Here is a 22,996-nt window from a genome sequence, read left to right on the forward strand (position 1 = left end):
TCAGTTGCCCACATTTGTCCTAGAGTATTGTATACTCAAACTTATCATTTGTCAATGTATTGTGTCTAGCAATGCTCAAATGTCACTGTATAAATCACACATCAGGCTATGTTCATCCAGCTACCTGCAAGTCCCTTTTTCAAAATCCTGTCTCATATATGTGTTATGCAGGGCAAGTTTTTAGGAGCGTTAATTCAAATTCAGAAAGAATGTTTGTATGCTCTCTAATACTTACAACTCCTTGGCATTGGCTGGACATAACAGTTTAATATGCTCATCTGGTACAGTATTTTGATTTAGTTTCAAATTTTTTTTTGTGTGTGTATCAGTACACAGACAGTCAAAGAGAAGGATTCATTTCCCACAGGGCCCTAGGTAGTTTTTGGTTTGCCCTCCCCCTTCATTCTTCTTATACAGGTGATGAATGGAGCCAGTTAATATCATATTTCCAGGTCCCCTGTCAACCTCCTATCTCCCTTTGGTTAATCCTGCTCTGTCAGTACAGCCAAGCATGCTCTTATCAGTATTGATCAGTTTTCTTAATGAACAGGTAGATGTGACAGAATGTAAATCTGCCCATTGTATGTATGTATGTATCTATCTAGTTATCGTGAGTCATTCAGAGACTATTCAATATGCATGGTAGGCAATATTTTTTAATTAGACAAATTAAATAAGAGACAATGAGCACAAACATGTGAATTCACTTTTAAATGTTGGGCAAAGGCCATGGTGTTTTATTTTTCTATAAAAAGAGTATAACAAAATTATCATTAAACTGTTCTGTAAAACCACAATAAAAAAATTAACACTCTTCCTATGCAGGGGTCTTCCACTACCTTTCGATGCCTTCCTACTGGGACTCCTGGTGGGCTGCGGCACCTGGGGCTGGCAGGAGGCCCTAATGTTTTATATAAATCATTTTTCCCTAGGACTCTGACAGCTTCTGTCAGTCTGAGGGAATTCAGGAGACAGGTGCTGGAGGCTGGTGCGACCGCATCAATGCTGCTGATGCCCGGAGGGAGCACTGAGTGTCCCTTCCTGATTCCCAGCACCTTCCTCATCACGTATGCCCCAGCCCAGCATGTAAGTTCCGCCCCTGCTAGGAAGCTCCACCTCTGCACGTAAGCTCCGCCTCCCGCATTCAAGCAGCGGACCTTGCTGCAGGAAGAGGTCTGAACACAGGCCTCCAAGGGAAAACTTGATCTCCCACAGCCTCCAGTGCCAGGAAGGGTTTAAATATTGTGTCTGTAGTAAGTGTGTGTAGTCAGTGAACTTGTGTTTGTCAATGAGCATGTGTGTGTCAGTGAGCTTGTCTGTAGTGAGCATGCGTGTGTTTCAGTGAGCTTGTGTGTAGTGCTCTTGTAGGGCAAGATTGTACTGTGTGTATATGTGTATATGTGTGTGTGTGTATATATATATATATATATATATATATATATATATATATATATACAGGGTCAGATTAACATAGGGGCTGATGGAGCTGCAGCCCAGGCCCAGGCCCATGGAATAGGCCCATTTTTTTTTTTTTTTTTACTTTTACACACTACTCTTCTACTCTTAGGTTTGCCACCTGACTGGTATTTTAAAGCACAGCCAGTATTTCAGACTGCCTGGCCGTGACGGTATTGCAGTAATACCGGCAATACAAATGCAAATATTTTTCTCAGTATAAACGGAGATCACTCTGCAATACCAGCACCGGCCAGTAGGGTTCACTGTGTATGGCGAGAGGCAGGGATAGGAAGTTACAGCATCTCTCTGCATCTCTCTACTAACTGATCCGCGGGGGAGCAGCTTCACAGCACAGAGAGCCCAGATAGGAGTGCCGAGCCTGCAGAGACAGACTACAGCTCAGGTATGTGAAGGATGGGGGGAAGGGCAGCAGGGAGACATGGGGACACTGAGACACTAGGGGACACATGGGTACACAGACACTAGGGGACACTGTGAGAAATGGGAACACTGAGACACATGGGGACGCTGTGAGACATAGGGAGACACATTGGGACATGGAGACACTAGGGACACAGTGTCTCAATGTCTCCCAACCAGTGTCCCCATGGCTCCCAGTGTCCTCTAATCTGCCACTGTTTGTGTCCCCAAATGTCTGTGTTCCCATATCTAAGTCCATAAGTGCACCCATGTCTCCCAGTGTCCCCAAGTGTCTGTGTCCCCATGCCTCCCAGCCAGTGTCCCTTGTGCCTGTGTCCCTATGTCTCCCAGTGTCCCCTAGTCTCCCAGTGTCTGTTACCATGTCCTTCAGTGTCCCTAGTGTCTTAGTTTCCCCAAATGTCTGTGTCCCCATGCCTCCCAGTGTCTGTGTCCCCATGTCTGTTTCCCTAGTGTCTGTGACACCATTTCTCCCAGTGTCCCCAAATGTCTCTGTGTCCCCATGTCTCCCAGTGTCCCCATGTCTGTATTCACAAATGCCTCCATGTCTCCCAGTGTCCCCAAGTGTCTGTGTCCCCTAATATCCTATTGACACTGGACACACTGAGACATGGGGACACAGACACTGGGAGACTAGGGGACTGGGCGACATGGGGACACTGACACTGTGATACATAGGGACACTGATGCCAGGCTGGCCTTGCGATTCTTTGGACAGACATGCCCCCTTTTTGGCAGTTCTGGTCACGTGATTCGTGTTAGTAGCCCACCCTTTTACCCCTCCCATTGACTTCCTGCTTCACTGGACACTGCTGTTAGGGGGTATGGATTTACTTGAAAGATGAAAGCATGCATTAGATAAAGAGATTAGCATAGAGTATGTGTTTTCTTATAGCTGCATCCTTTGAGTTTCCCTCCAGCACCATCTCCATCAGATACATGACGCTTGAGAGGTATGACTGTTTTAGTGTTTTTGGTCGATAAGATTCTGTAATTAAGCCCCATCATAATTGTCAGCACCAGGCCCACTGGGCTCTTAATCTGGCCTGTATATATATATATTTGTGTAAGGGGCAATTAGCCATATATGGAGTGAGGTTCAAGTGAGAACGTAGGATAGAATAAAAGAGCAAAGTCGGTTGTGGTGTGCCGATACCGACGATACGGTAGGCCTGTAAATAAAGAGGGCAAAAATTGAATAAACAAAGATTTAATACAGTCAACAATTATATACAATTATCCAGACATTTCTTTAAAAGCATTTCTTAATTCTTGTGTAGATTTTGGTATGTAGGTTGTGTAGGCGGATGACTTCCACCGCCCTAATGACTTAATGATATGTACCGGTATGTTTGCGCTGGAAGCTGTGGAGGCCGCCCCTATGCGGAAGGAGTGACCTGAGTAGAGTGAAGGGTTAACACCTAGCATGGTTAACAGAGAGTTAATGAAAGTTCCTTAGAGAACTGAAACGTTGATCTTCTGTGGCAGATGCCTGAATAAAAACCTACGTTTTTTCACAATATTTTCGAAGTCCTTGGAGTACTTTATTTCTATTATTTGACTGTTAAGCACCGACCTTTTTACTATTAATCCAGGAGTGCAAGCAATTGGAACTTTATATATATGTGTGTATGTATTTATGTCCTGGTGAAAGCTGTGATGAGGGGCCGAAACATTGGCTTGGATTAACTGGAATAAAGAAGAATCCTTTGGAAATCCCAGAGTGCTGGTATATATTTTTTATATATTTGTACATGCCACGCCCAGAGGTAATTAGACCTTTAATTTGCTTGACCCCAATGGTGCTTCTATACGAGTCCTAGCCTCAGTTCTATACCATTATTGGGTAGTATATTATATCATTTGCAACTCTGTGAATTGGAAGCCATACAACACCTATTTGGGGCTTGATGTTGCTACTATGCCCTGCCCATTTGATACTTTTAGTGTGTTTATTTTCTTACACTGTGCATGTTTTATGCTTTATGACCATGATAGGAGTGCTTCAAAAATGCTACATGCATGGTCCAGATATCTGGGGAGTTGGCCAGGTAGATTGTTAGTGGAAAGGCCCTGCCTCTTTTGGATAGGACTGCCACTTTTTTGGCCAGACCCATTCATTGTGGATGTCGTTAGTGTAGTGACTTACGTCACTGGCGACTCCCCTCATGGCGCCACCCCCTGTCCTGAAGTTCTGAGGATATGTAGTCTGACTGGCCTAATACATATAAACATCAATACTGTACAACCTACTAACCACAATTTCCCCCCCTTTTAATACAAACACCATAACAATAGAGAACCCACAAATATGAAAGTAACAAACAAAGGGAAGGGATTCTGGCTTTCCAGGTAGCTCAACACAAGCTCTTCAGTCTTCTCCACACTTTTTCAACACATTCTTGAGATGAGCCCTGAAATATAAAGCCACTTTCCCTATTTTTTCCTTGTGCTCTACCACTAGGCAATCCAGAGTCAGCACCCTATTCTCCAATCAGCTCCCTCGAAAACCCTAAATCTGCCTAGCTACTACTAATCTGCCTCACAACACCTCAGAGCTAATCAGACCCTTTTCTTACCATAATGCATATGCTGCTACAGGAGGTCATATAGCCTGTGTCCCTTCATTATTGTATTATTTTGCAATAAAAGTTTAGTTGGAGGATTTCTCCATTATAACCACTATAACTAGTTAAATTAAATAAATAGGCTGTGTAAACAGTAACACTACAACACATGGAACAAATGTATTTATCGTACAATTACACCAAGAAGAAAATTGTGGAAGGATACTGATTTTTCCAGGTTATGCTGCATTAAGAACAACTAGGTTTAATGAACGTTCAGTTAGGAGATTTTCTATATATTTTGTGCTCTCAGCAGAAGGTGGTAGGTTTAACCCCTTAAGGACACATGACATGTGTGACATGTCATGATTCCCTTTTATTCCAGAAGTTTGGTCCTTAAGGGGTTAAAAGTATTGACTAACAGAAGGAAGTGGAAGGAGAGAAGAGGAAAGAAGCATATTTTGCAGTGCTCATCCCATAATTTTGAGGATTTTATAAAACAGATCTTGGCATTATACTTCATCCAACACATCTGTGGTTGTTGACCTGCGGCTCCTATTATCCTCAGCTGTCCAGCAGAGAAATGTATCCTCATTACACATTCTGCTTTTTTAGCCTTTAGTTACCACAATATATTGTGGCTTAAACAACCTCAAGAGGCAAGTGGCATTGATACAGATATGTTTTAAAACGTGTACGCAATATTTTGTGGCATTGTAGAGTATTTGTTTACTATCAATAGCTCAACAGGGAAACAGTGTAACTATAATTTATTGAAAGTACCTAAATGCATTGACAGCATATTCATACAGTTAAGTTAAATGAAAAGGCAATGTATTTTCCACTGCAAACAAAAAAAGTAGCATTTTGTAAATGTCTAAAAAATTTAAAGTTGCATCACCATACTCAATGTTATAGGATTAAAGAAAGTATGGTGTCTTTTTTTTTTTTTAATAATTGCCCTTGTCATAGTATGGAAAGTACTTAATGGGCATCTCTTTTGTCTTTTTATTTGTTTTTTTATATTAGACTCTAATACATTGCACTACTAAATCCAATGACTTGTACATTATAGGGAATGACAGTGATAGTGGGCAACCCTGAGAGCAATTTAAATACTATTCAATTAAATAAATGAAATGGCGTATTCAGGTTTAACATAACATCACCAGAAGTCATGTCAATTAGAGATCCTATCCTTGAAAAGCATGACCAGTAATCACAGTGCATGAAATTTTATACCAGCTCTTTGAATGGGTTTTCCAGCTTTTCTTTGTCCTGCTTGTAGATTTTTGCACGTTACCTCCTATCAAGTGAATCAAAGCAGTTCCAAAATCCCCCAGTCTAACTATACCTTAAAACATGAAAGCAGATTCCAATATTAGTCAGTCCAGAGAAGGACTTCAAAACATTGTTCTTCAGTTCAAGGATACGACTAAACATCTAAAACGACAGCATTAAAATAAATGCAGAAATTGTGTTCTGCACCAGGGATTGCTCAAGAAGAGTATTTGTGACAGCTGAATTAATTTAACAACATTATCATTGTTCTGTATTTGTATAGTTCCCTGGATCTTTACATTTCTATTTTATTTTTTTTATTATTATTAAAATTACTGTTTTATTGTGTCTTTCTTTAATACAGAATGAAGGGCTATCAGGATAATTGTGGATTACTTAGGAGTGGATTGAATATATTGTTATCCATTACAATTTACTATATATATATGCCTGCATGTCTCTCTCTCTCTCTCGGCTCCAGCAATGTCTATGGTATTCATTATTTGCTTTTGTTCTATGGATTTTTGCTGAAAATTACTTTAGCCATTGCTGCCCCCAGGTGTAGTGGGAGTTAGAGCAAAAGGCATAATTTTATATGTTTGTATTTGCTTCTGTATTACACAGTCATGTTACCGTGCTTCCGCCCACTCCACGTTCGATCTATCTAATCCATCAATCTATCTAGCTCTCCATCTTTTTTCTCTCTGTCTGTAAGCCTGTTAACATACATTGCTATGAGGTGTTGCACAATTTATACAATTTTGCCTTTGCTTCGATCTTATAGACATGCCGTTTTTTTGTCCGTCAGAGTTACAACAGAGTAAGATTTGGTAAACATAACCAGCACTCACTATTAGAGCTTGGGGAAACATGAAAACATAATGGTATTGGTGGTATGGGAGAGGGTCAATGACTAGCACAGCTGTTTGCCTTGAGTTTAGCAGATGTAATATATTTCCATTATCCGTTTTTACGGAACAGCAATTGTTCCAGTAAATGCAGCGAGATCAGCAGGTGGCCCAGGGTTATATAAGGGCTAGACAAAGTGAGATGAAAGACTGAAGAAAAACACATACCTGTGGCCAAGCAGATTTCAATCACGTAGCGTTCCCATGCTTAAACAATAGACTTACATTTATGGAATCTTTTTACACAATGCAAATGGTTTAATGGCTTGGCGAATTGGAGTGGCTCATCCTATTGTGGGAGCCCTAATACATGTGAGATATAGTCTGGATAACGTAAATATCCTCATGAGAATCAATGTCAGTCTAAAGAATAATAGTAAGAATGAATAATTCATGCCCTGTGCCTTGCATTTAGGAATGTGCTGTTTTTACCACAAGGGTTTATTCAGTTAACAGTAAATACAGCAAGCATAATGCAAAAAATAATCACATTGTGACTATAGATGAATTAGATTTTTTTTCAAAATCAGTTAATCTGTTTTATAATTTGCTATTTCATTTTATAATTCTCCAAAATTCACTGTTTAGTGAATAAACTGTAAATATGAATTTTGCAAACGATAGGAAAAATCCATGATCAACAGAATGTGCATCTTGATATACCACACCTGTGAGGTGGATGGATTTTCTCGGCAAAGGAGAAGTGCTCACTAACAAAGATTTAGACAGATTTGTGAACAATATTTGAGAGAAATAGGCCTATTTCCTGTTAATAGAAAAAGATCTTTGAGTTCAGCTCATGAAAAATGGGGGCAAAAACAAAAGTATTACGTTTACAATTTTGTTCAGTGTACATGATGGGTTTCCAACCTTCTTCATTTAAAATTGTTCTTGAAATAATGTGCTACTTATTGTATCCGCACCTATATTAGAATGAATTGTTATTTGCTATTTCATTAACCCCTTAAGGACGGCGGGCGGGCTATGCTGTCCTTGGGTACACGGCTCTAAACGCGATCGCGGTGGGGGGGACTCACTTGGCATCCCAGGGAATCCCCCTGCTGCAGTTCTGGCCCACCTGGGCCATGTGATTGCAAGGTCCTTGCTAGGACCTCACGATCACATGGACGGCATACAGAGTTTAATTTAGTGGTACAATTCTCTATCTTAGTGAGTACACTCGGTGTCTCACCATCACAATGTTCTACCTGATATCCCACTTTTGGTGGCATCAGAGAGCTGTCCTCAAAAAAACATAGTGCAAGCACACTATGACAGACAGCCTTGTGTGCCTGGTTATGATGACTTGCCAATTCTGTTAGGCAAGTGTAATTCTTTGGGTGTTAGTATCACTGCCCCCAATTTTATCCTGCCAACTCGTGTCCCTTTTCATGGGATGCTGATGTTGGGCCATATGGTTTTGCCATTTGTTTGAGTTTATCAAAACATACTAACCTAAAATTTCACCCTAGCTAAAAAAAAAAAAAAAAATGGTTATACATTTCACAAAAAAATGTTTTAGTGCAAAGTGTGTAGTGATTTTAGCATTTTCACATGACTGTAATAATTAATGTATTAACAATGTTGTTCACTAAGGTGAATTTTGGAGCAGCTCTCTTGTGATCAGCAATTTGTAAAGGTCACTCGATAATTAGAATCCAGTCACATTCATTGTTAAGTGTATAGTCAGCAAAAGAGTTCCGTTAAAACTTAATACGTGGGGGATTAGCACTTCTAGTACATATCACATGAAACAATGTATAGGTCTTTTAAAGATGCATTGAATACTTATCTAGAAAAAAATAGCTATTTTGGCCATAACATACATAGCCTGCTAGGGCATTAAAACAGTAACGCTAACTAATTTAAATATGCTATATAAAGAGATGATCTAATATTTGTGCCTAACCATATATTGTGCTGTCCATTACAGGTTATCAAGTCAACATTAGTAGTGTAAGGATCAGAAGAGCCAGAGAAGACCGAGCCATGAAACCAAACTTGAAGCAATGGAAACAACTTATGCTATTTGGTATCTGTGCTTGGGGTCTCCTCTTCCTTGTGATATTCATCTATTTTACCGACAACAACTCGGTGGAACCAGTGCCAAGTTCCTTTTCTTACATAGAAGCCAAGAAACTCTTACCTATTCAAGGTAAGCAGAGGGCCATAATGGGAGCACTTCAAGATCTGTCTGTGTCATATGGCAATGATGATAATGAAGACAGCGTAGATTATTTTAAATTCGGCCCAGGTAGCATCAAAAACATGGCTGACGTGGGGCATTATTTTGAGAATGAAGATGAATTTATAATTTCAAAGAAATTCAAATCACCAGTCAGTAATTTTCGTGGAAATTCTGATAAGAATAATCTACATGCCAACATTCATTCAGCTAGTGGAAAGATGTCTCCATGGTATGGTGCAAGGAATTACCAAGCCATCCATTCACGTCACAGAAAAAACAGAAGAAATGTGCAGCGCAAGAACCAACATATGTTTGAAGAGTCGGATGATTGGAATGGATTTTCTTCTTCAATGTCCAAATCTTTTCTACAGAAATTGTGGAAAGGTAATGTCTCAGCAAAGATGTTGACACCTCATCTACAGAAAGCTAGGAGGGAGTACCTCAGAGCAAATAAACTTGGAGTTAGCTATACTGGAAAACACAATTCAAAGAAACTCAACCCCCAGGAACTCCTGTGTGTTCTGAAGAAAAGAGCTCACGTGAGGACACTGGATGGCAAGGAGGCTCCATTTTCAAATCTGGGATGGGAAAAATATTTTCCTCAAACACCACTAAACTTATTATATCGACAAGGTTTCTCCTCTTGTGCTGTAGTTTCATCTGCTGGCGCAATCCTTAACTCCTCACTTGGAGCGGAAATTGGTGAGTTCAGAGTATTTTTACAATCATTTTTTATTTGCACTCTCCAGTAACCTGTAGCCTGCTATATTACTTTGTGTAGCACGTTATTTGAAAAAGGCAAATGGAATGTAGTTTATGCACCAAAGAAAATAGTTAACTGTTGCTGTTGGAACTAAGATCGACTTATTACATTTACTGTCATGTATATTTATATCTTATTATGCATGGATTTTACAGGAGAGTATTATGAGGTATTGAACTGTGTATTATGTCCATAAATTGAAAAGCCAAAAAGACAAAACGCCAACTCTGTCTCTGAATAACAGAATAAGTGCTTCAATTATTTGTCATGATGATATTTTGTTTTCTCACATAAATATACATTCTCACTATAAAATATACATGCACCTGGCAGAACTACCGCGGTCGCAGGGGTCACAGCTGCGACCGGGTCTGTCAGTCCAGGGGGCCCGGCCACCCTGCGGACCCCTGCGACCAGGTGCCTGCCGCCCTGTGTTGTTGCCCCAGCCCGAATGGTGTAACTGCTGGGGCCACATTGAAGGGGTCCATAGGGTGGCCTATGCTGTTAAGGTGACCCTAAGGCAATGACTATCCAGGGGGCCCCAGTCAGTGCTGCAGCGCTTTAACAATGTGACCGGGCCCCCTGTAATGACATCAGATGCTGGGAGGAAGTGACTGCCCTGGTCACTCCTCCCAGCTATCAGAGAGAGCTGTGCGGGAGGAAATCAGAGTGGGAACTTTGAGATCATCAGCCTGAGCCACCACTGGACCCCAGGGAAAGTCACGCTCCTGCACCTATAAGGTAGGAAAAAGGAGGGTGACTTAAACATTTTGCATGTGTGTGTGCGCGTTAATGTATGTGTGTTTCTTTATGTATGTCTATGTGTTTCTGTATGTATGTGTCTTTGTGTGTGTGTGTTTGTGTATGTGTGTCTATATGTATGTGTGTATGTATGTATGTAAATGTGTCTGTATATCTGTATGTGTGTGTCTCTCTATATGTGTGTGTGTCTGCATGTGTATTTGTTCACATGTGTGGGTGGGAAGGGGGTGGACATATGGGGGAAGTTGAGAAGTAGACCTATGGGGGGGATTAAACGTATGGGGGAGGGTAGACCTATGGGGGGACCCAGGGTCATTTTCTCACCGGGGCCCCGTGATTTGTAGTTACGCCTCTGATACATATGATAGTTATGTGCAAACTGAAGTAGAAATAAGACATATTAACCTTTAAAAATCATAAATTCATGGTTTTATTTCTTGACAAGATCTTTACAAGTTTATTCAGGTGACATTATTTCAGGATATTGTTTCAGAAAGCAAGCAAACATCTACAAATGGTGCATCTCTTAAAAAAAGAACGTATGTATCTGTTAGTGAGTGTGCTTCTAATTAGTGAGATTGTCTGTCTGTCATTGAGAGTGCATGTCTGTCATTGAGGATCTATGTCAGTATGTCAGTTAGTGAGTGTGTGTCAGCAAGTGTGTGTCTGCCAGTGTGCATCTGTCAGTGTGTGTTTCTCTCTCAGTGAGTGTGTGACTGTCAGTGAGTGTGTGTCTGCCAGTGTGCATCTGTCAGTGTGTGTTTCTCTCTCAGTGAGTGTGTGACTGTCAGTGAGTGTGTGTCTGTTTAGAAAAATGGGTGGGGCTTATAGGTGGAGAGGTGGAGTCATTGTCATAGAAATATACGTCTAGATATTTACAAAGATGACCACTCCCACATAGAGGAGCCAACTTTTTTTTTAAAACTAAGGCACCTGTGACCCTTGGATTGGCCTTAGTTTAAAACAAGTGTGATTGCAGTATGAGAGGTAGAGCTCACTATCATGCTGCATATTCTCACACAGTGATTGTTGCTGGGCCGTTAGTAGAGCCCAGAAAAGATCCTGCTGCAGGGGGCAAGGAGGGAGATCTCCCCAAGCTATTTTCAGTTCCTGGTGGTATACCTGATACTTGATGAGCCAATGCCAGACTGTGGGAGGACAGACAGTGGTTTTTAAAATTACAAGCAGTTAAAGCACCTTAAACAACTATGATCAGAGCTCCCTTTTAGTGCTGCTCATAGCTCTCTTGTCAGTCTGGGGCCACTAACCGTTGCGACAACTGACAGAGGAGAACCCTAAGCATCAAAAGATTCCCTTTTTTTTTATCCTGGAGTCAGAGAAAGAAATACTGTGGCTGAGTGAAATCGCCCAGCCATGGTGTTTAAATGGCTATGAGCATGCTGAAGCCACTAACTGTGGCCCCAGCTGACAGAGTGGACTCCCAGGTATTGAAAGAGATCTGGGATTCCTTGGTACCAGCAGGATTTTAACCCTTGCTAATACCTTTACTGGTTGACAGTCTATCCCGTCACTGGGCATTAAAATCCTGCACTGCATGTTGTCATAAACTATCATTGGGTCCTTAAGTAGTTAATGCTTTTGAAAAACGTACCAAATTGATAAGTCATGAAACTGCTTACACAGCTATCACAAGTTCCAATCATGAAATTTGTTTCTGCAAATTGCTCCGAGGTTTGCTCTCCTGGGGATGATTTCTCAATACATTTTATATGCTAGAAACAATCTTTAAGGGGTTATTTGTTTGTACTTTTATAACAATGCATATTAATGATCCTCTGGCAATGCCTTCTCATGCTTTGAGACCTTGTTTTATAATAGAATATAAAATGCAAACCTAATAGTCTAGAATACCAGATTGGCTTACCTAAGTATAGGTTATTCAAGTCAGTTTGACTGAAGATCTAATTAAGTTATAATATATTCAAAAACAGCAATCGTAAAGAAAAACCTTATTATTATTTCATAAACCCCGGCAGTCAGACATATGCAAGCAGAACAGGTGAAGACTGGGCATCAGTGACCCTCACTAAATAGATTTACCAGGCGCTGAGCAGTTTAATTGAATGTGTGTGCCTGCTAGTGAGTGACCTTGTGTGTGTGTGTGTGCCTGCTAGTGAGAGAGCTTGTGTGTGTGTGTGTGTGTGTTTGCTAGTGAGTGAGCTTGTGTGTGTCTTCTAGTGAGTTAGCTTGTGTGTGTGTGCCTGCTAGTGAGTGAGCTTGTGTGTGTGCCTGCTAGTGAGAGAGCTTGTGTGTGTGTGTGTGTTTGCTAGTGAGTGAGCTTGTGTGTGTCTTCTAGTGAGTTAGCTTGTGTGTGTGTGTGCCTGCTAGTGAGTGAGATTGTGTGTGTGCCTGCTAGTGAGTAAGCTTGTATGTGTGTGTGCCTGCTTGTGAGTAAGCTTGCATGTGTGTGTGCCTGCTAGTGAGTGAGCATGTGTGTGTGTGCGCCTGCTAGTGAGTGAGCTTGTGTGTGCCTGCTATTGAGTAAGCTTGTGCGTTTGCCTGCTAGTGAGTGAGCTTGTGTGTGTGTGTGTGGCTGCCAGTGAGTGAGCTTGTATGTATGTGTCAGTGAGCTTGTCTGTAGTGAGCATGTGTGCGTCAGTGAGCTCTTCTATAGTGGGCATTTGTGTGTTAGTGAGCTTGTCTGTAGTGAGCTTGTGTGTGTCAGTGAGCTTGTCTGTAGGAAGCATGTGTGTGTCAGTGAGCTCTTCTGTAGTGAGCATGTGTGTGTGTAAACTTGTCTGTAGTGAGCATGTGTGTGTCAGTGAGCATGTTTGTGTGTGTGTGTCTGCTAGTGAGTGAGCTTGTGTGTGTGTGTCTGCTAGTGAGTGAGCTTGTGTGTGTGTGTGCCTGCTAGTGAGTGAGCTTCTGTGTGTGTGTGTGCCTTCTAGTGAGTGAGCTTGTGTCTGTAGTGAGTATGTGTGTGTCAGTAAGCATATTTGTGTGTGTGTGATAGTGAACTTGTCTGTAGTAAGCTTGTGCGTGTCAGAGTTTGTCTATACTATGTTTGTGTGTATACCAATAAGCTTGTCTGTGTGTGTCAGTGAGATTGTCTGTTAGTTAGCCTATTTGTGTGCATCTGTGAGCTTGTGTTTTATGTCAATGAGCGTATGTGTATCAATGAGCTTGTGTGTCAGTGAGATTGTCTGTGTCTGCATGGGATTATGCTTACTGTATAATTAAATGTTTTACTCTGGATGGACCAATATTTTATATTAGAAAAATAAATATAAAATATTGGTCCTTTCAGAGTAAGAGTAAAACATGTTATATATATATATATATATATATATATATATATATATATATATATATATATATATATTTGTGGTCGGTTAATATCGTATAGTGAAATACCTTGTGATTGGAATTAAGTCGGTGTGGTGTGCCGGAACCGGCGTAGGGGGTAGGCCTGTAAAAGAGGGCCTCCCTGAATGAATTGTATAAGAGGGAGAGGTGGGTGGGGTGAACAGCGTGCGTACGGCAGGTAGGAAGGGGGGAGTAGCGTTTATATGGAATGCTTAACTCCGCCCACAAATACAGGCCTTACGGCCTTAAACATATATATATATATATATATATACACACACACACATATATAGTTAATACATTGCTAAACACAAATACACAGTCAAGCCAATTGTGTTTCAAAGCTGTTGTATAAAGCAGACACATACTCCATGGAATCCATGTATAAAGTGGAATTATGAGGCAAAAATGTGGTTCTTTGTTGAGCTGTACTATATATATATATATATATATACATATTAATATTACATATTACATGTGACAATACATGGTGCAATGACTTATGTGGCTGGCATAGATTTTTTTTTTTCCAGGGCTGCTTTGTATCCCCAGTCCGGCCCTGTATATAGTGGACTTTTCTATGAAGTACCTAAAAGAAGGACACTGTAGAACAGACCCCAGATATCTGACTCCAAAAAAAAACTCCAAATGAAAATTATCTTGGAAAAACTTACAGTTGAGGATACGTAATTTAGTAGATGCGTTTATAGATTATATTTCCATTATCTATCTACACAGGAACTTTAGTGCTGACCCGGATTATTAGAATATTTGCATCAATCTCAGGAATTCAGAACTAATGTACCAATTAACAGTTTCAGACAATCTGTTTTTTTTTCCATTCTCTGAACTGTTGGTTATTTTCTTTCCTCTGCAAACAGACAAAAGAATACACTTAGTTCTGTTTGAGTGGTTTATTGCAAACCTTGCACTTGTGGCCTCTAAGAGAGAGTCAACACGGGCTCTAAATAAGGGCACTCCTTTCTCAGAAATTATACAATTTCTTTGTTACATAATATACCATACTTGGCAAAAAAAAATGTAGAAGGTGACTGCTCTACCTAAAATGTTATTATTAAAAATAACAACAAACTACTGCCATAGAATCCCTGCACTGTTTGTTTACAATAGTGCAAAATACATGGAAAAGAAAAAAAATCCAAATGGAAATGCTACCTAAATTATTTAGACGATGACTATATACACAAATGTACTAACATTTTAGGTCACACACCTTATCAATGTACATTGGAATGTGACATTCGTACATTTGTGTGTATATTCCTCTGTTACACAATTTACGGAGCACTTGTGTACCTGCATTTTCCTTCTGTGTAATATTTTACTTTGCATAATATATTCTTGCACGTAGCTCTTTTTCATTTCAGCCATCATTGTTGAAAATAAACACCAGCCTCCCTCCATTATCCCCTCTCCCCCCCACCCATTTTTTGTTTTTCATTTAACTTTCTTTTCTTCTCTACCACATATTTGTTATTGATGATACAGATGTTAGAGGTTATATTGTAGATCAGTAATATCCACTGGGACACTTTATTTATGTATTTGTCTGTTCGACATAATGAGACTCACTGTACATCCATATTGCTTGTTAATGGATATCCTGTGATGTACAACAAATTTGTTCCCCTTTTTTCTTTTCTGTATCCTTATTTATTTATATGTATATATATATATATATAATAATGAGAATAAATAAAGGGAAAGAGAGAAAAATAAGAAAATAAGAAATAAAATATGATGAAAAAAGGTACACCCTTAATCAACAATATAACATATACTATTCTGATCTATTGATACCACACTCCTATCCATAGTATTGAAATATGAAATATGGTATGGAGCTGATATGCTGCTCGCCTACTGATTCACGCCTGGTCTCACAATGAATTTATTTTTATCTACACACAAAATGCTTTCCTTTTTAGCAACACGCATAATCTAATTCTTCTTATCCTCACACACATTGTTTTCCTGTCTAACCACACACACACATTGCTTTTAAAATACTTTTTCTTCAAATTTAAAATGTCAACCCGCGCAAATAAACCTGATCCATTACCAAGGTTTACCTTCCATGCTGGCTGCACAGAGTAACCACTCAACATTTAGGTATTTAGGTATTTTAAAAGGTGGGTTACCTCGGGGGGCGTGTCCGACTTCCGGCGAGTGCAGTCGCATGGTGTGAGAGCTCCGTCGTTAACCCAACCTGAGCAGCGACAACATAAGCGAAAATACAATCCATTTGCACACCCCAAAGCCTCTTATCTCCCTTAAACGACTACCTTCAATAATGTCACCTTCGAAACAATTAAAACTGACAGAAGCGCCAAAAAATAAGAGGAAAGACCGGAGGCGGGAAAAACAAGGTGGCGACGAAACAACTATCATGTCGGATGCTGCATCGGATAATGAATCTATTTCATCTAAATATTCGGAAGCAGCGATCACGGAACGCAGTCTCCATAAAATGCTGCAAGATTTGCGGGCCACTATTAGAAATGATTTTCTTAAAATCGATAGCGACCTCAGGAGGGAAATCTCGGCCCTAGGTGAGAGAACTAGCCAACTGGAGAACAGATCGGATGAATTATGCGTAGCCCATAATGAAGTGGTCGATAAACTACAGAAAATCTCCGAGGAAAACATCACTCTAAAATTTAAGTTAGCCGACTTAGAAGATAGGTCAAGGAGGCAAAATATACGTTTTAGAGGCATACCGGACGATGTGTCACACGATGCTCTGCCTGCTTACATTTTATCGATCTGCAAATCCCTTGTTCCAGATATACCGGACTCTGCCTGGTCGTTTGACCGTATGCATAGACTTCCACGCCCGGCCCGCATAGCAAGCGACATTCCTAAGGATGTCATCGTGAAGTTCCACTACTACACACACAAGGACACCTTACTAAACGCAGCCCGAAAAGCAAGCACGTTCCCGGATCCGTTTCAACAAATCTCCTTATACGCTGATCTATCGGCCGCCACCATGGCAAGAAGAAAAGAATTCATTAACATTACGAAAACTTTGCGCAACAATAACGTCTCCTACAAATGGGGCTACCCGACGAAACTTCTGGTATGGCGTCAAGGAAAAACTATAAGCATCAACGAGCCCGAGGAAGGGATGAAACTTCTAAAATCTTGGGGCCTATGGCTTACCTCTGACTCAACTCCGAAAGAACTCTCTCCCGCAGGCGGCTCCATTAAACGCTTACAACCAGAGTGGATCATGGCGGGATCGTCAGCTAAAGTCGCATGAACTGCTTCTCCACTCCTCCAAATGTCTTTACGATGAGTATATTATATGTGCCTGAATATTCAATGTGTATCTTAAGGGTTATGTTTCATGTTCTACATTTTGTTTTATTTTTGTTTAAATGATGTTCATCTGACTCTCATTAGTGATTACAATGGTGCCCATGGCCTACCCTTTGCTCACGGCTACTTTACTAACCCGGAATCCCCATGCCTTCTTTTTGCCTATAATGGCTTTAATTTAACTAACACCAAGCCATATTACTTGATAAAGCCAGTACATCGGCAACTTAGAACGATGAGCTCCCCCATACGGCACATCGCCGCTTTAACTACGTCTGGCAATCGGGGTTCACTTGTACCTTCTTCCGGCCATAATGTTCAATGCCCATCATTATAACCATTATAATCATTTAAGCCGATATGTTACTATATTTATTCTTTACTCAGTTTTCATTTACTTTCATGTAACATCAAACACGCTAGCTTACAATGCACCCACAGGCGTTTTGACACTATGTAAACCGCATTGTCTTGAGGGGCCAAAATGGTTAACTAAGTAGTACACAGTCAGACTACCAGCAACTCCTCAAAGCCATTTAATCTTTATGTTTATCAGAAATCTGTTATTAGAGGATATTGTTTATTATTTATCAATATCTCACTCATAAGGCCCTCGCCTTTATACACATATCGCACCTCAGATGTACTTATCATTTGTGTTCAAGTTATATAGTTATTATCAATTTCACGTAATCCTGTTTATACGTTCAGATGTATATCGACCTTCAAAGCACTGGTTTCCTCAAAGGCACCGTATTGCTAATATTGCAATATTGCTAGTTATTTGCAAAATCTCCCTCCTTTACCGAAGTTTATAAAAATTACTCTAGTTCCCTTATTGACACTATGCTTGCTACTCCACGACATCTATAGTAAAACACCGTGGTTATCCGGTATTATTTTAAATATTTGGCTTTTCTGCAAGACGCAACCTTCCCACGGGAACTCGCTTAATCACCCAATTCAACAACCTATGATAGGGTATTTTCACAACGAATTTGGGGCTCATTCGCCTATTTCACGTTTCGGCTTTCCTAGCAATCTCCCTAGCCTTCAAACAAATTATTTTTCTTTTTTTTTCCTTCCCATTAGCTTTAAGGACACAACACAATTAAAAAACAAACGCAAAGGGTATACTGATTATGGAGGGATATAACATAAATCAAGCAAGTATTGCACAATAAGATCAAAATAGGAAAAAATAAAAATCAAAAAAATATAAAAAACTATAAAAAACAATAAAAAAAAAAATAAATAAATAAATAAATAAATAAAAAAAAAAAAAAAAAAAAGGGCAATAAAATATACTGTCTGATACTCATTCAGGTTTGGGTTCCTCACCCCCCACGAGTCATCACTTGAGACATACACTGTGCCTCAGTATGACTGGTTCATATTCCCCTTTCACAGTGAAAGGACTTGTATATAGTTGTTACTGTTTTGCTTTTCCCCCTGCCTTCTCTTCTCTTTCCTATCTTTTCCCAATACTCATACCTACCCTAAAGAAGTCACTAACTACTTCCATACACATGCCACTGGGTCTCAATAGAGTATATCCACTTTTCTCTCGATATGTAACAACAACCTGTGCATTTAGACCACATTTAAGATATTTAAGGCTCCCATCATGCTTGTATAAATCCCACGATGACTAACACTCTGAAAATTTTTTCTCTAAACGTAAAAGGTCTCAATAGCCCATATAAAAGAAGACAAGTATTGAAGGACATGCACGACTCAGGTGCAGCTATAATCTGCCTTCAAGAGACCCATTTTTGCAAAAATAATCCACCTCAACTACGTTCCACCAAATACCCTGTAGCGTACCATGCATACGCACCCAACAAATCCAAAGGTGTAGCTATTTTAATACACGCAGACTGGGTATTCACCCTCCACACTCAGTACGCAGATCCAACTGGCAGGTTGCTTATCCTAGTAGGTGAACTTAACGGCATTCAAGTGACGTTATCATCCTTATATGCACCTAATGATGCCCAATTCTCATTTCTCAATAAAACTATCAGGAAAATCTCAACTCTAAAACGAGGCCACGTCATAATATGTGGCGATTGTAATTGTATACTAGACCCCTCATTAGACATACAACGCACCAATAACCAAACACCTAACAAACTCACTGTCCACAATAGCAAATTATTCTCGAATCTCATTTTCACGCATGATCTCTATGATACATGGAGAAATCTGTATCCTACTGCCAGGGATTATACATACTTCTCCCCAGTTCATCTAACTTACACGCGAATTGATTTATGCATGATAGATAAACTAACATTACCCCACCTTTTAGACCATACAATAGGACAGAGGACGTGGTCTGACCACGCTCCAATAGTCATCACGTTAGCAGTACCCTACCCAGCAAAAGGCCGTGGCACGTGGAGATTAAACGAGTCTATCCTCGACTCACCCGAATACTCCCACACAGTTGCTCTGGAACTGCAAAACTATTTCCCCAATAACAATACAACCGACACGTCTATCGAATACCAATGGCTAGCTCATAAGGCGGTAATCAGGGGCACATTTATAAAAATAGGCTCAACTATTAAAAAAAAATTCTGCAAACTCAAAGATTCACTTCACCAACAGCTCGTGTCCTTAGAAAACGCAAATAAGTCAGCCCCCTCTAGATCCACCACGAAACAAATATCAATAACAAGAGAGAAAATCCTCAACCTTAAAATCCGAGAATACGCTAATCATGCGACCAAACTTCGACAGAAATATTACGGCTTAAGCAACAAAGCCGGCAAACTTTTAGCCAGCCAACTGAAATCCAAGTACCTTCAAACAAAAATTCCATACATCCTCTCTAAGTCAGACGCAAAACTTTTTAACCCCAGCGATATCGTCAACGAATTATCATCGTATTATGAGACTCTCTACAACCTGGATAAAAATGGGGACATACCCACTCCGAATAATGCAGATATTCTAGCATTCCTACAGACAATATCTCTACCGCAAGTGACACAACAACAAAATGCAACCCTAGATGCACCCTTCACAGAATTTGAAGTGGCTACAACCATTCGCTCCCTTCCCAAGCACAAAGCCCCTGGTCCCGATGGACTTTCAAATTATTATTACATCAAAATGGAATCTCATTTAACTCCACACATTACAAATCTTTTTAACACTATAAAAGCAAAAGGCAGTTTCCCAAAAGAAATGTTGGAGGCATACATTGTCACTCTGCCCAAACCGAACAAACCACCCACATCCTGTTGTAATTTACGACCAATATCTTTACTTAACGCTGATACAAAACTATATGCCAAACTTATCGCTAACAGATTGAAACTCATCTTAAATAAATTAGTATCTGAAGAACAAGCTGGCTTTGTGCCTGGCAAACAAGTGGGCGATAATACAAGACTTTGCTTGGATCTAATAGAGTGGGCAACTCGTCAAAAGCAGTCCGGGGTCCTTATGGCTCTTGATGCCGAAAAGGCCTTTGATCGTCTCAATTGGGGTTACATGAAGGCCACCTTAAAGGCATTTGGCTTCTCAGACCTATTCGTCACAAGTATTCTGGCTCTATATTCCGCACCCTCGGCGAAAGTCTTCAACACAGGCTTCACGTCCACCAGTTTTAATATGTCTAATGGTACGAGACAAGGTTGTCCCCTGTCCCCCTTGATTTTTATTCTTTGTTTGGAACCACTCATCCGTTCAATTAAAAAAGACCCATTACTCCCAGGCCTGAATACCCCCGCAGGAGAGAAAAAACTTGCTGTCTTTGCGGACGATATCATTCTTTTCCTAAGAAATCCGACTTCTTCCATTCCCCATCTTCTACAAGTTCTGAGAACATATGGTAGCGTTTCTTTTTACAAGAATAACGTTAATAAAACTCAAATACTTCCTTTAAACATAAAACCCCACATTGTGGATTCTTTAAAGTCACAATTTACTTTTGATTGGCGCAAAACATCTATCACTTATCTAGGTATAAAACTCACCCAGTCCAAAGCTCAAGCCATAAAGGAAAACCACGAAGCAACCCTAGCTAAAATCACCAATCAACTTGACTCTTGGGATAGATTAAACACCTCATGGATTGGAAAAATTAATTCTGTAAAAATGATGGCACTGCCTCAAATACTCTACTTATTCAGAACGTTACCTATTACCCTTCCAAATTCAATCCTCACAAAATTCCAAGCGGCAATAAATGCGCACATATGGAAGAAGAAACCCCCAAGAATCGCACTCCATTCTTTATGGCGTCCCTTTCATCAAGGTGGTCTGAGTATTCCCAATATTGGCAACTACTACAAGGCTTCTGTGTTGGCTCAATGCCTGGACATTATGACTAAGAATTCCCTTCCGTTATGGCTAAAACTAGAACAATCCTGTGGCAATATTCAGTCTGTGGAAGGCTTACTGTGGTCGAAAAACCCTTATGACAGCTCGTCCCTTCTATCGAGTACAAAGTTTTTGCTAAATTCATGGAAATTATGGAGTACAAAACTCTGCTCGAACAAAGAACTACTCTATCTAGCTCCGTTACGTGCTCTTTCAACGCTTTCTCCAGACCTGGCGATACAGCACTGGTCATTACATGGCCTAACCCATGTATTCTCTCTATATGATATCAATGGTCTTCGGTCCTTCCCAGACCTGCAGTCAGCTCATAATCTTCCGCATCGAGATATCTTCCTTTACCTGCGAGTTAAACATATTTTAAATACTGCTGAAATCATTTATTTGAACACCTCTACACTTAGCATGATTGGACACAAGTGCTACTTATCAACTAAAACCAGTCATCCACCAAAATTTCTCACAGCATGTTATTTGGCACAATCAGCGAACCTCACCGATAGTAAACAACCCTACATGATAAGATGGGAAAAAGACCTAGGAGCAGAATTTCATATTAAAGACTGGCTATATGCTATAACATCCACCAAAAAATCCACCAAATGTGTCACCCTTTGGGAAGCATATTATAAAGTTCTGATGAGATGGTACCTAGTCCCCAGCAGACTGAGTAAAATGTATCCTGACACTAAAGCTTTATGTTGGAGGTGTAACAATGAAAATGGTTCTATTCTACACATATTCTGGGACTGCCCGAAACTCCGAACTTTCTGGACCTATGTGAATAATATTATACAATCGCTTTCTGAATCACATATTTCTCCTAGTCCAGCAGGATTTCTGCTTCATCTAATACCGGACCTACACCGTTTGCCCTCGAGAGCAGCAATTATCAATGTTTTAATAGCAGCTAAACTCTGCATAACATCACATTGGAAGAGTAATAAAGTTCCACCTATTTCTGAACTACTGAGTAAAGTTCACACCAGCTATTGTCATGAAAAAGAATGGTCCACAAAAAGCATAACATCCAAATTCAGGGAACAATGGGAATCTTGGGACACCACCTATAGCAAATTCATGAACTTGATTTAACCAACGAAAACAACCCAGACATACGATATATTCGGTACTAACTGGCCCCAGTGACTTCTGTACTTCTGTACTTCTGTACTTCTGTACTTCTGTACTTCTGTACTTCTGTACTTCTGTACTTCTGTACTTCTGTACAACACCGCATTTTTCCCATACCTTCCTCCCCATCTCATAACCTCCTCCTCTACATCCCCTCAATTTATATCTTACTTCGCTCCCTCTATCTTGTAAATACGTCATCTCTTATCTCTATCCGCATTTATTCATACGTCCAGCTCATAAATGTTTAAGTTAGTGTATACTACTTTCACAAACAAATGTCGACCTATACACTCCACATGAGTCATTATGGATCCCTTTATTGTATTGCGGTTCAATTTGAATAGAAGTACTTGATATGGGTCCATCGTTTAAATTCCATGTATGTCATGTCGATACAGCACACAGTTTTTGACAGTATGCGAGTAATATGCAATTGTGTTGTAATATGTGTATCATTCTTTCTTAT

The 22,996-nt window shown here is 40.1% G+C and overlaps 1 protein-coding gene across 1 annotated transcript in view; it reads left to right on the forward strand.

The window, feature by feature from the left end:
• The window catches only part of ST6GAL2 (ST6 beta-galactoside alpha-2,6-sialyltransferase 2), a 160,255-nt gene that overhangs the window by 64,287 nt on the left and 72,972 nt on the right, over positions 1 to 22,996 (forward strand). Inside the window, exon 3 of the mRNA XM_063458204.1 lies at positions 8,586 to 9,542. Within this exon, the coding sequence (XP_063314274.1) occupies positions 8,642 to 9,542 (901 nt within the window). The 5' untranslated portion in view covers positions 8,586 to 8,641. The remainder of the gene's footprint in view (positions 1 to 8,585; positions 9,543 to 22,996) is intronic.

The sequence above is a fragment of the Pelobates fuscus genome, chromosome 1 (genome assembly GCF_036172605.1).
Source record: "Pelobates fuscus isolate aPelFus1 chromosome 1, aPelFus1.pri, whole genome shotgun sequence".
Lineage (NCBI taxonomy): Eukaryota > Metazoa > Chordata > Amphibia > Anura > Pelobatidae > Pelobates > Pelobates fuscus.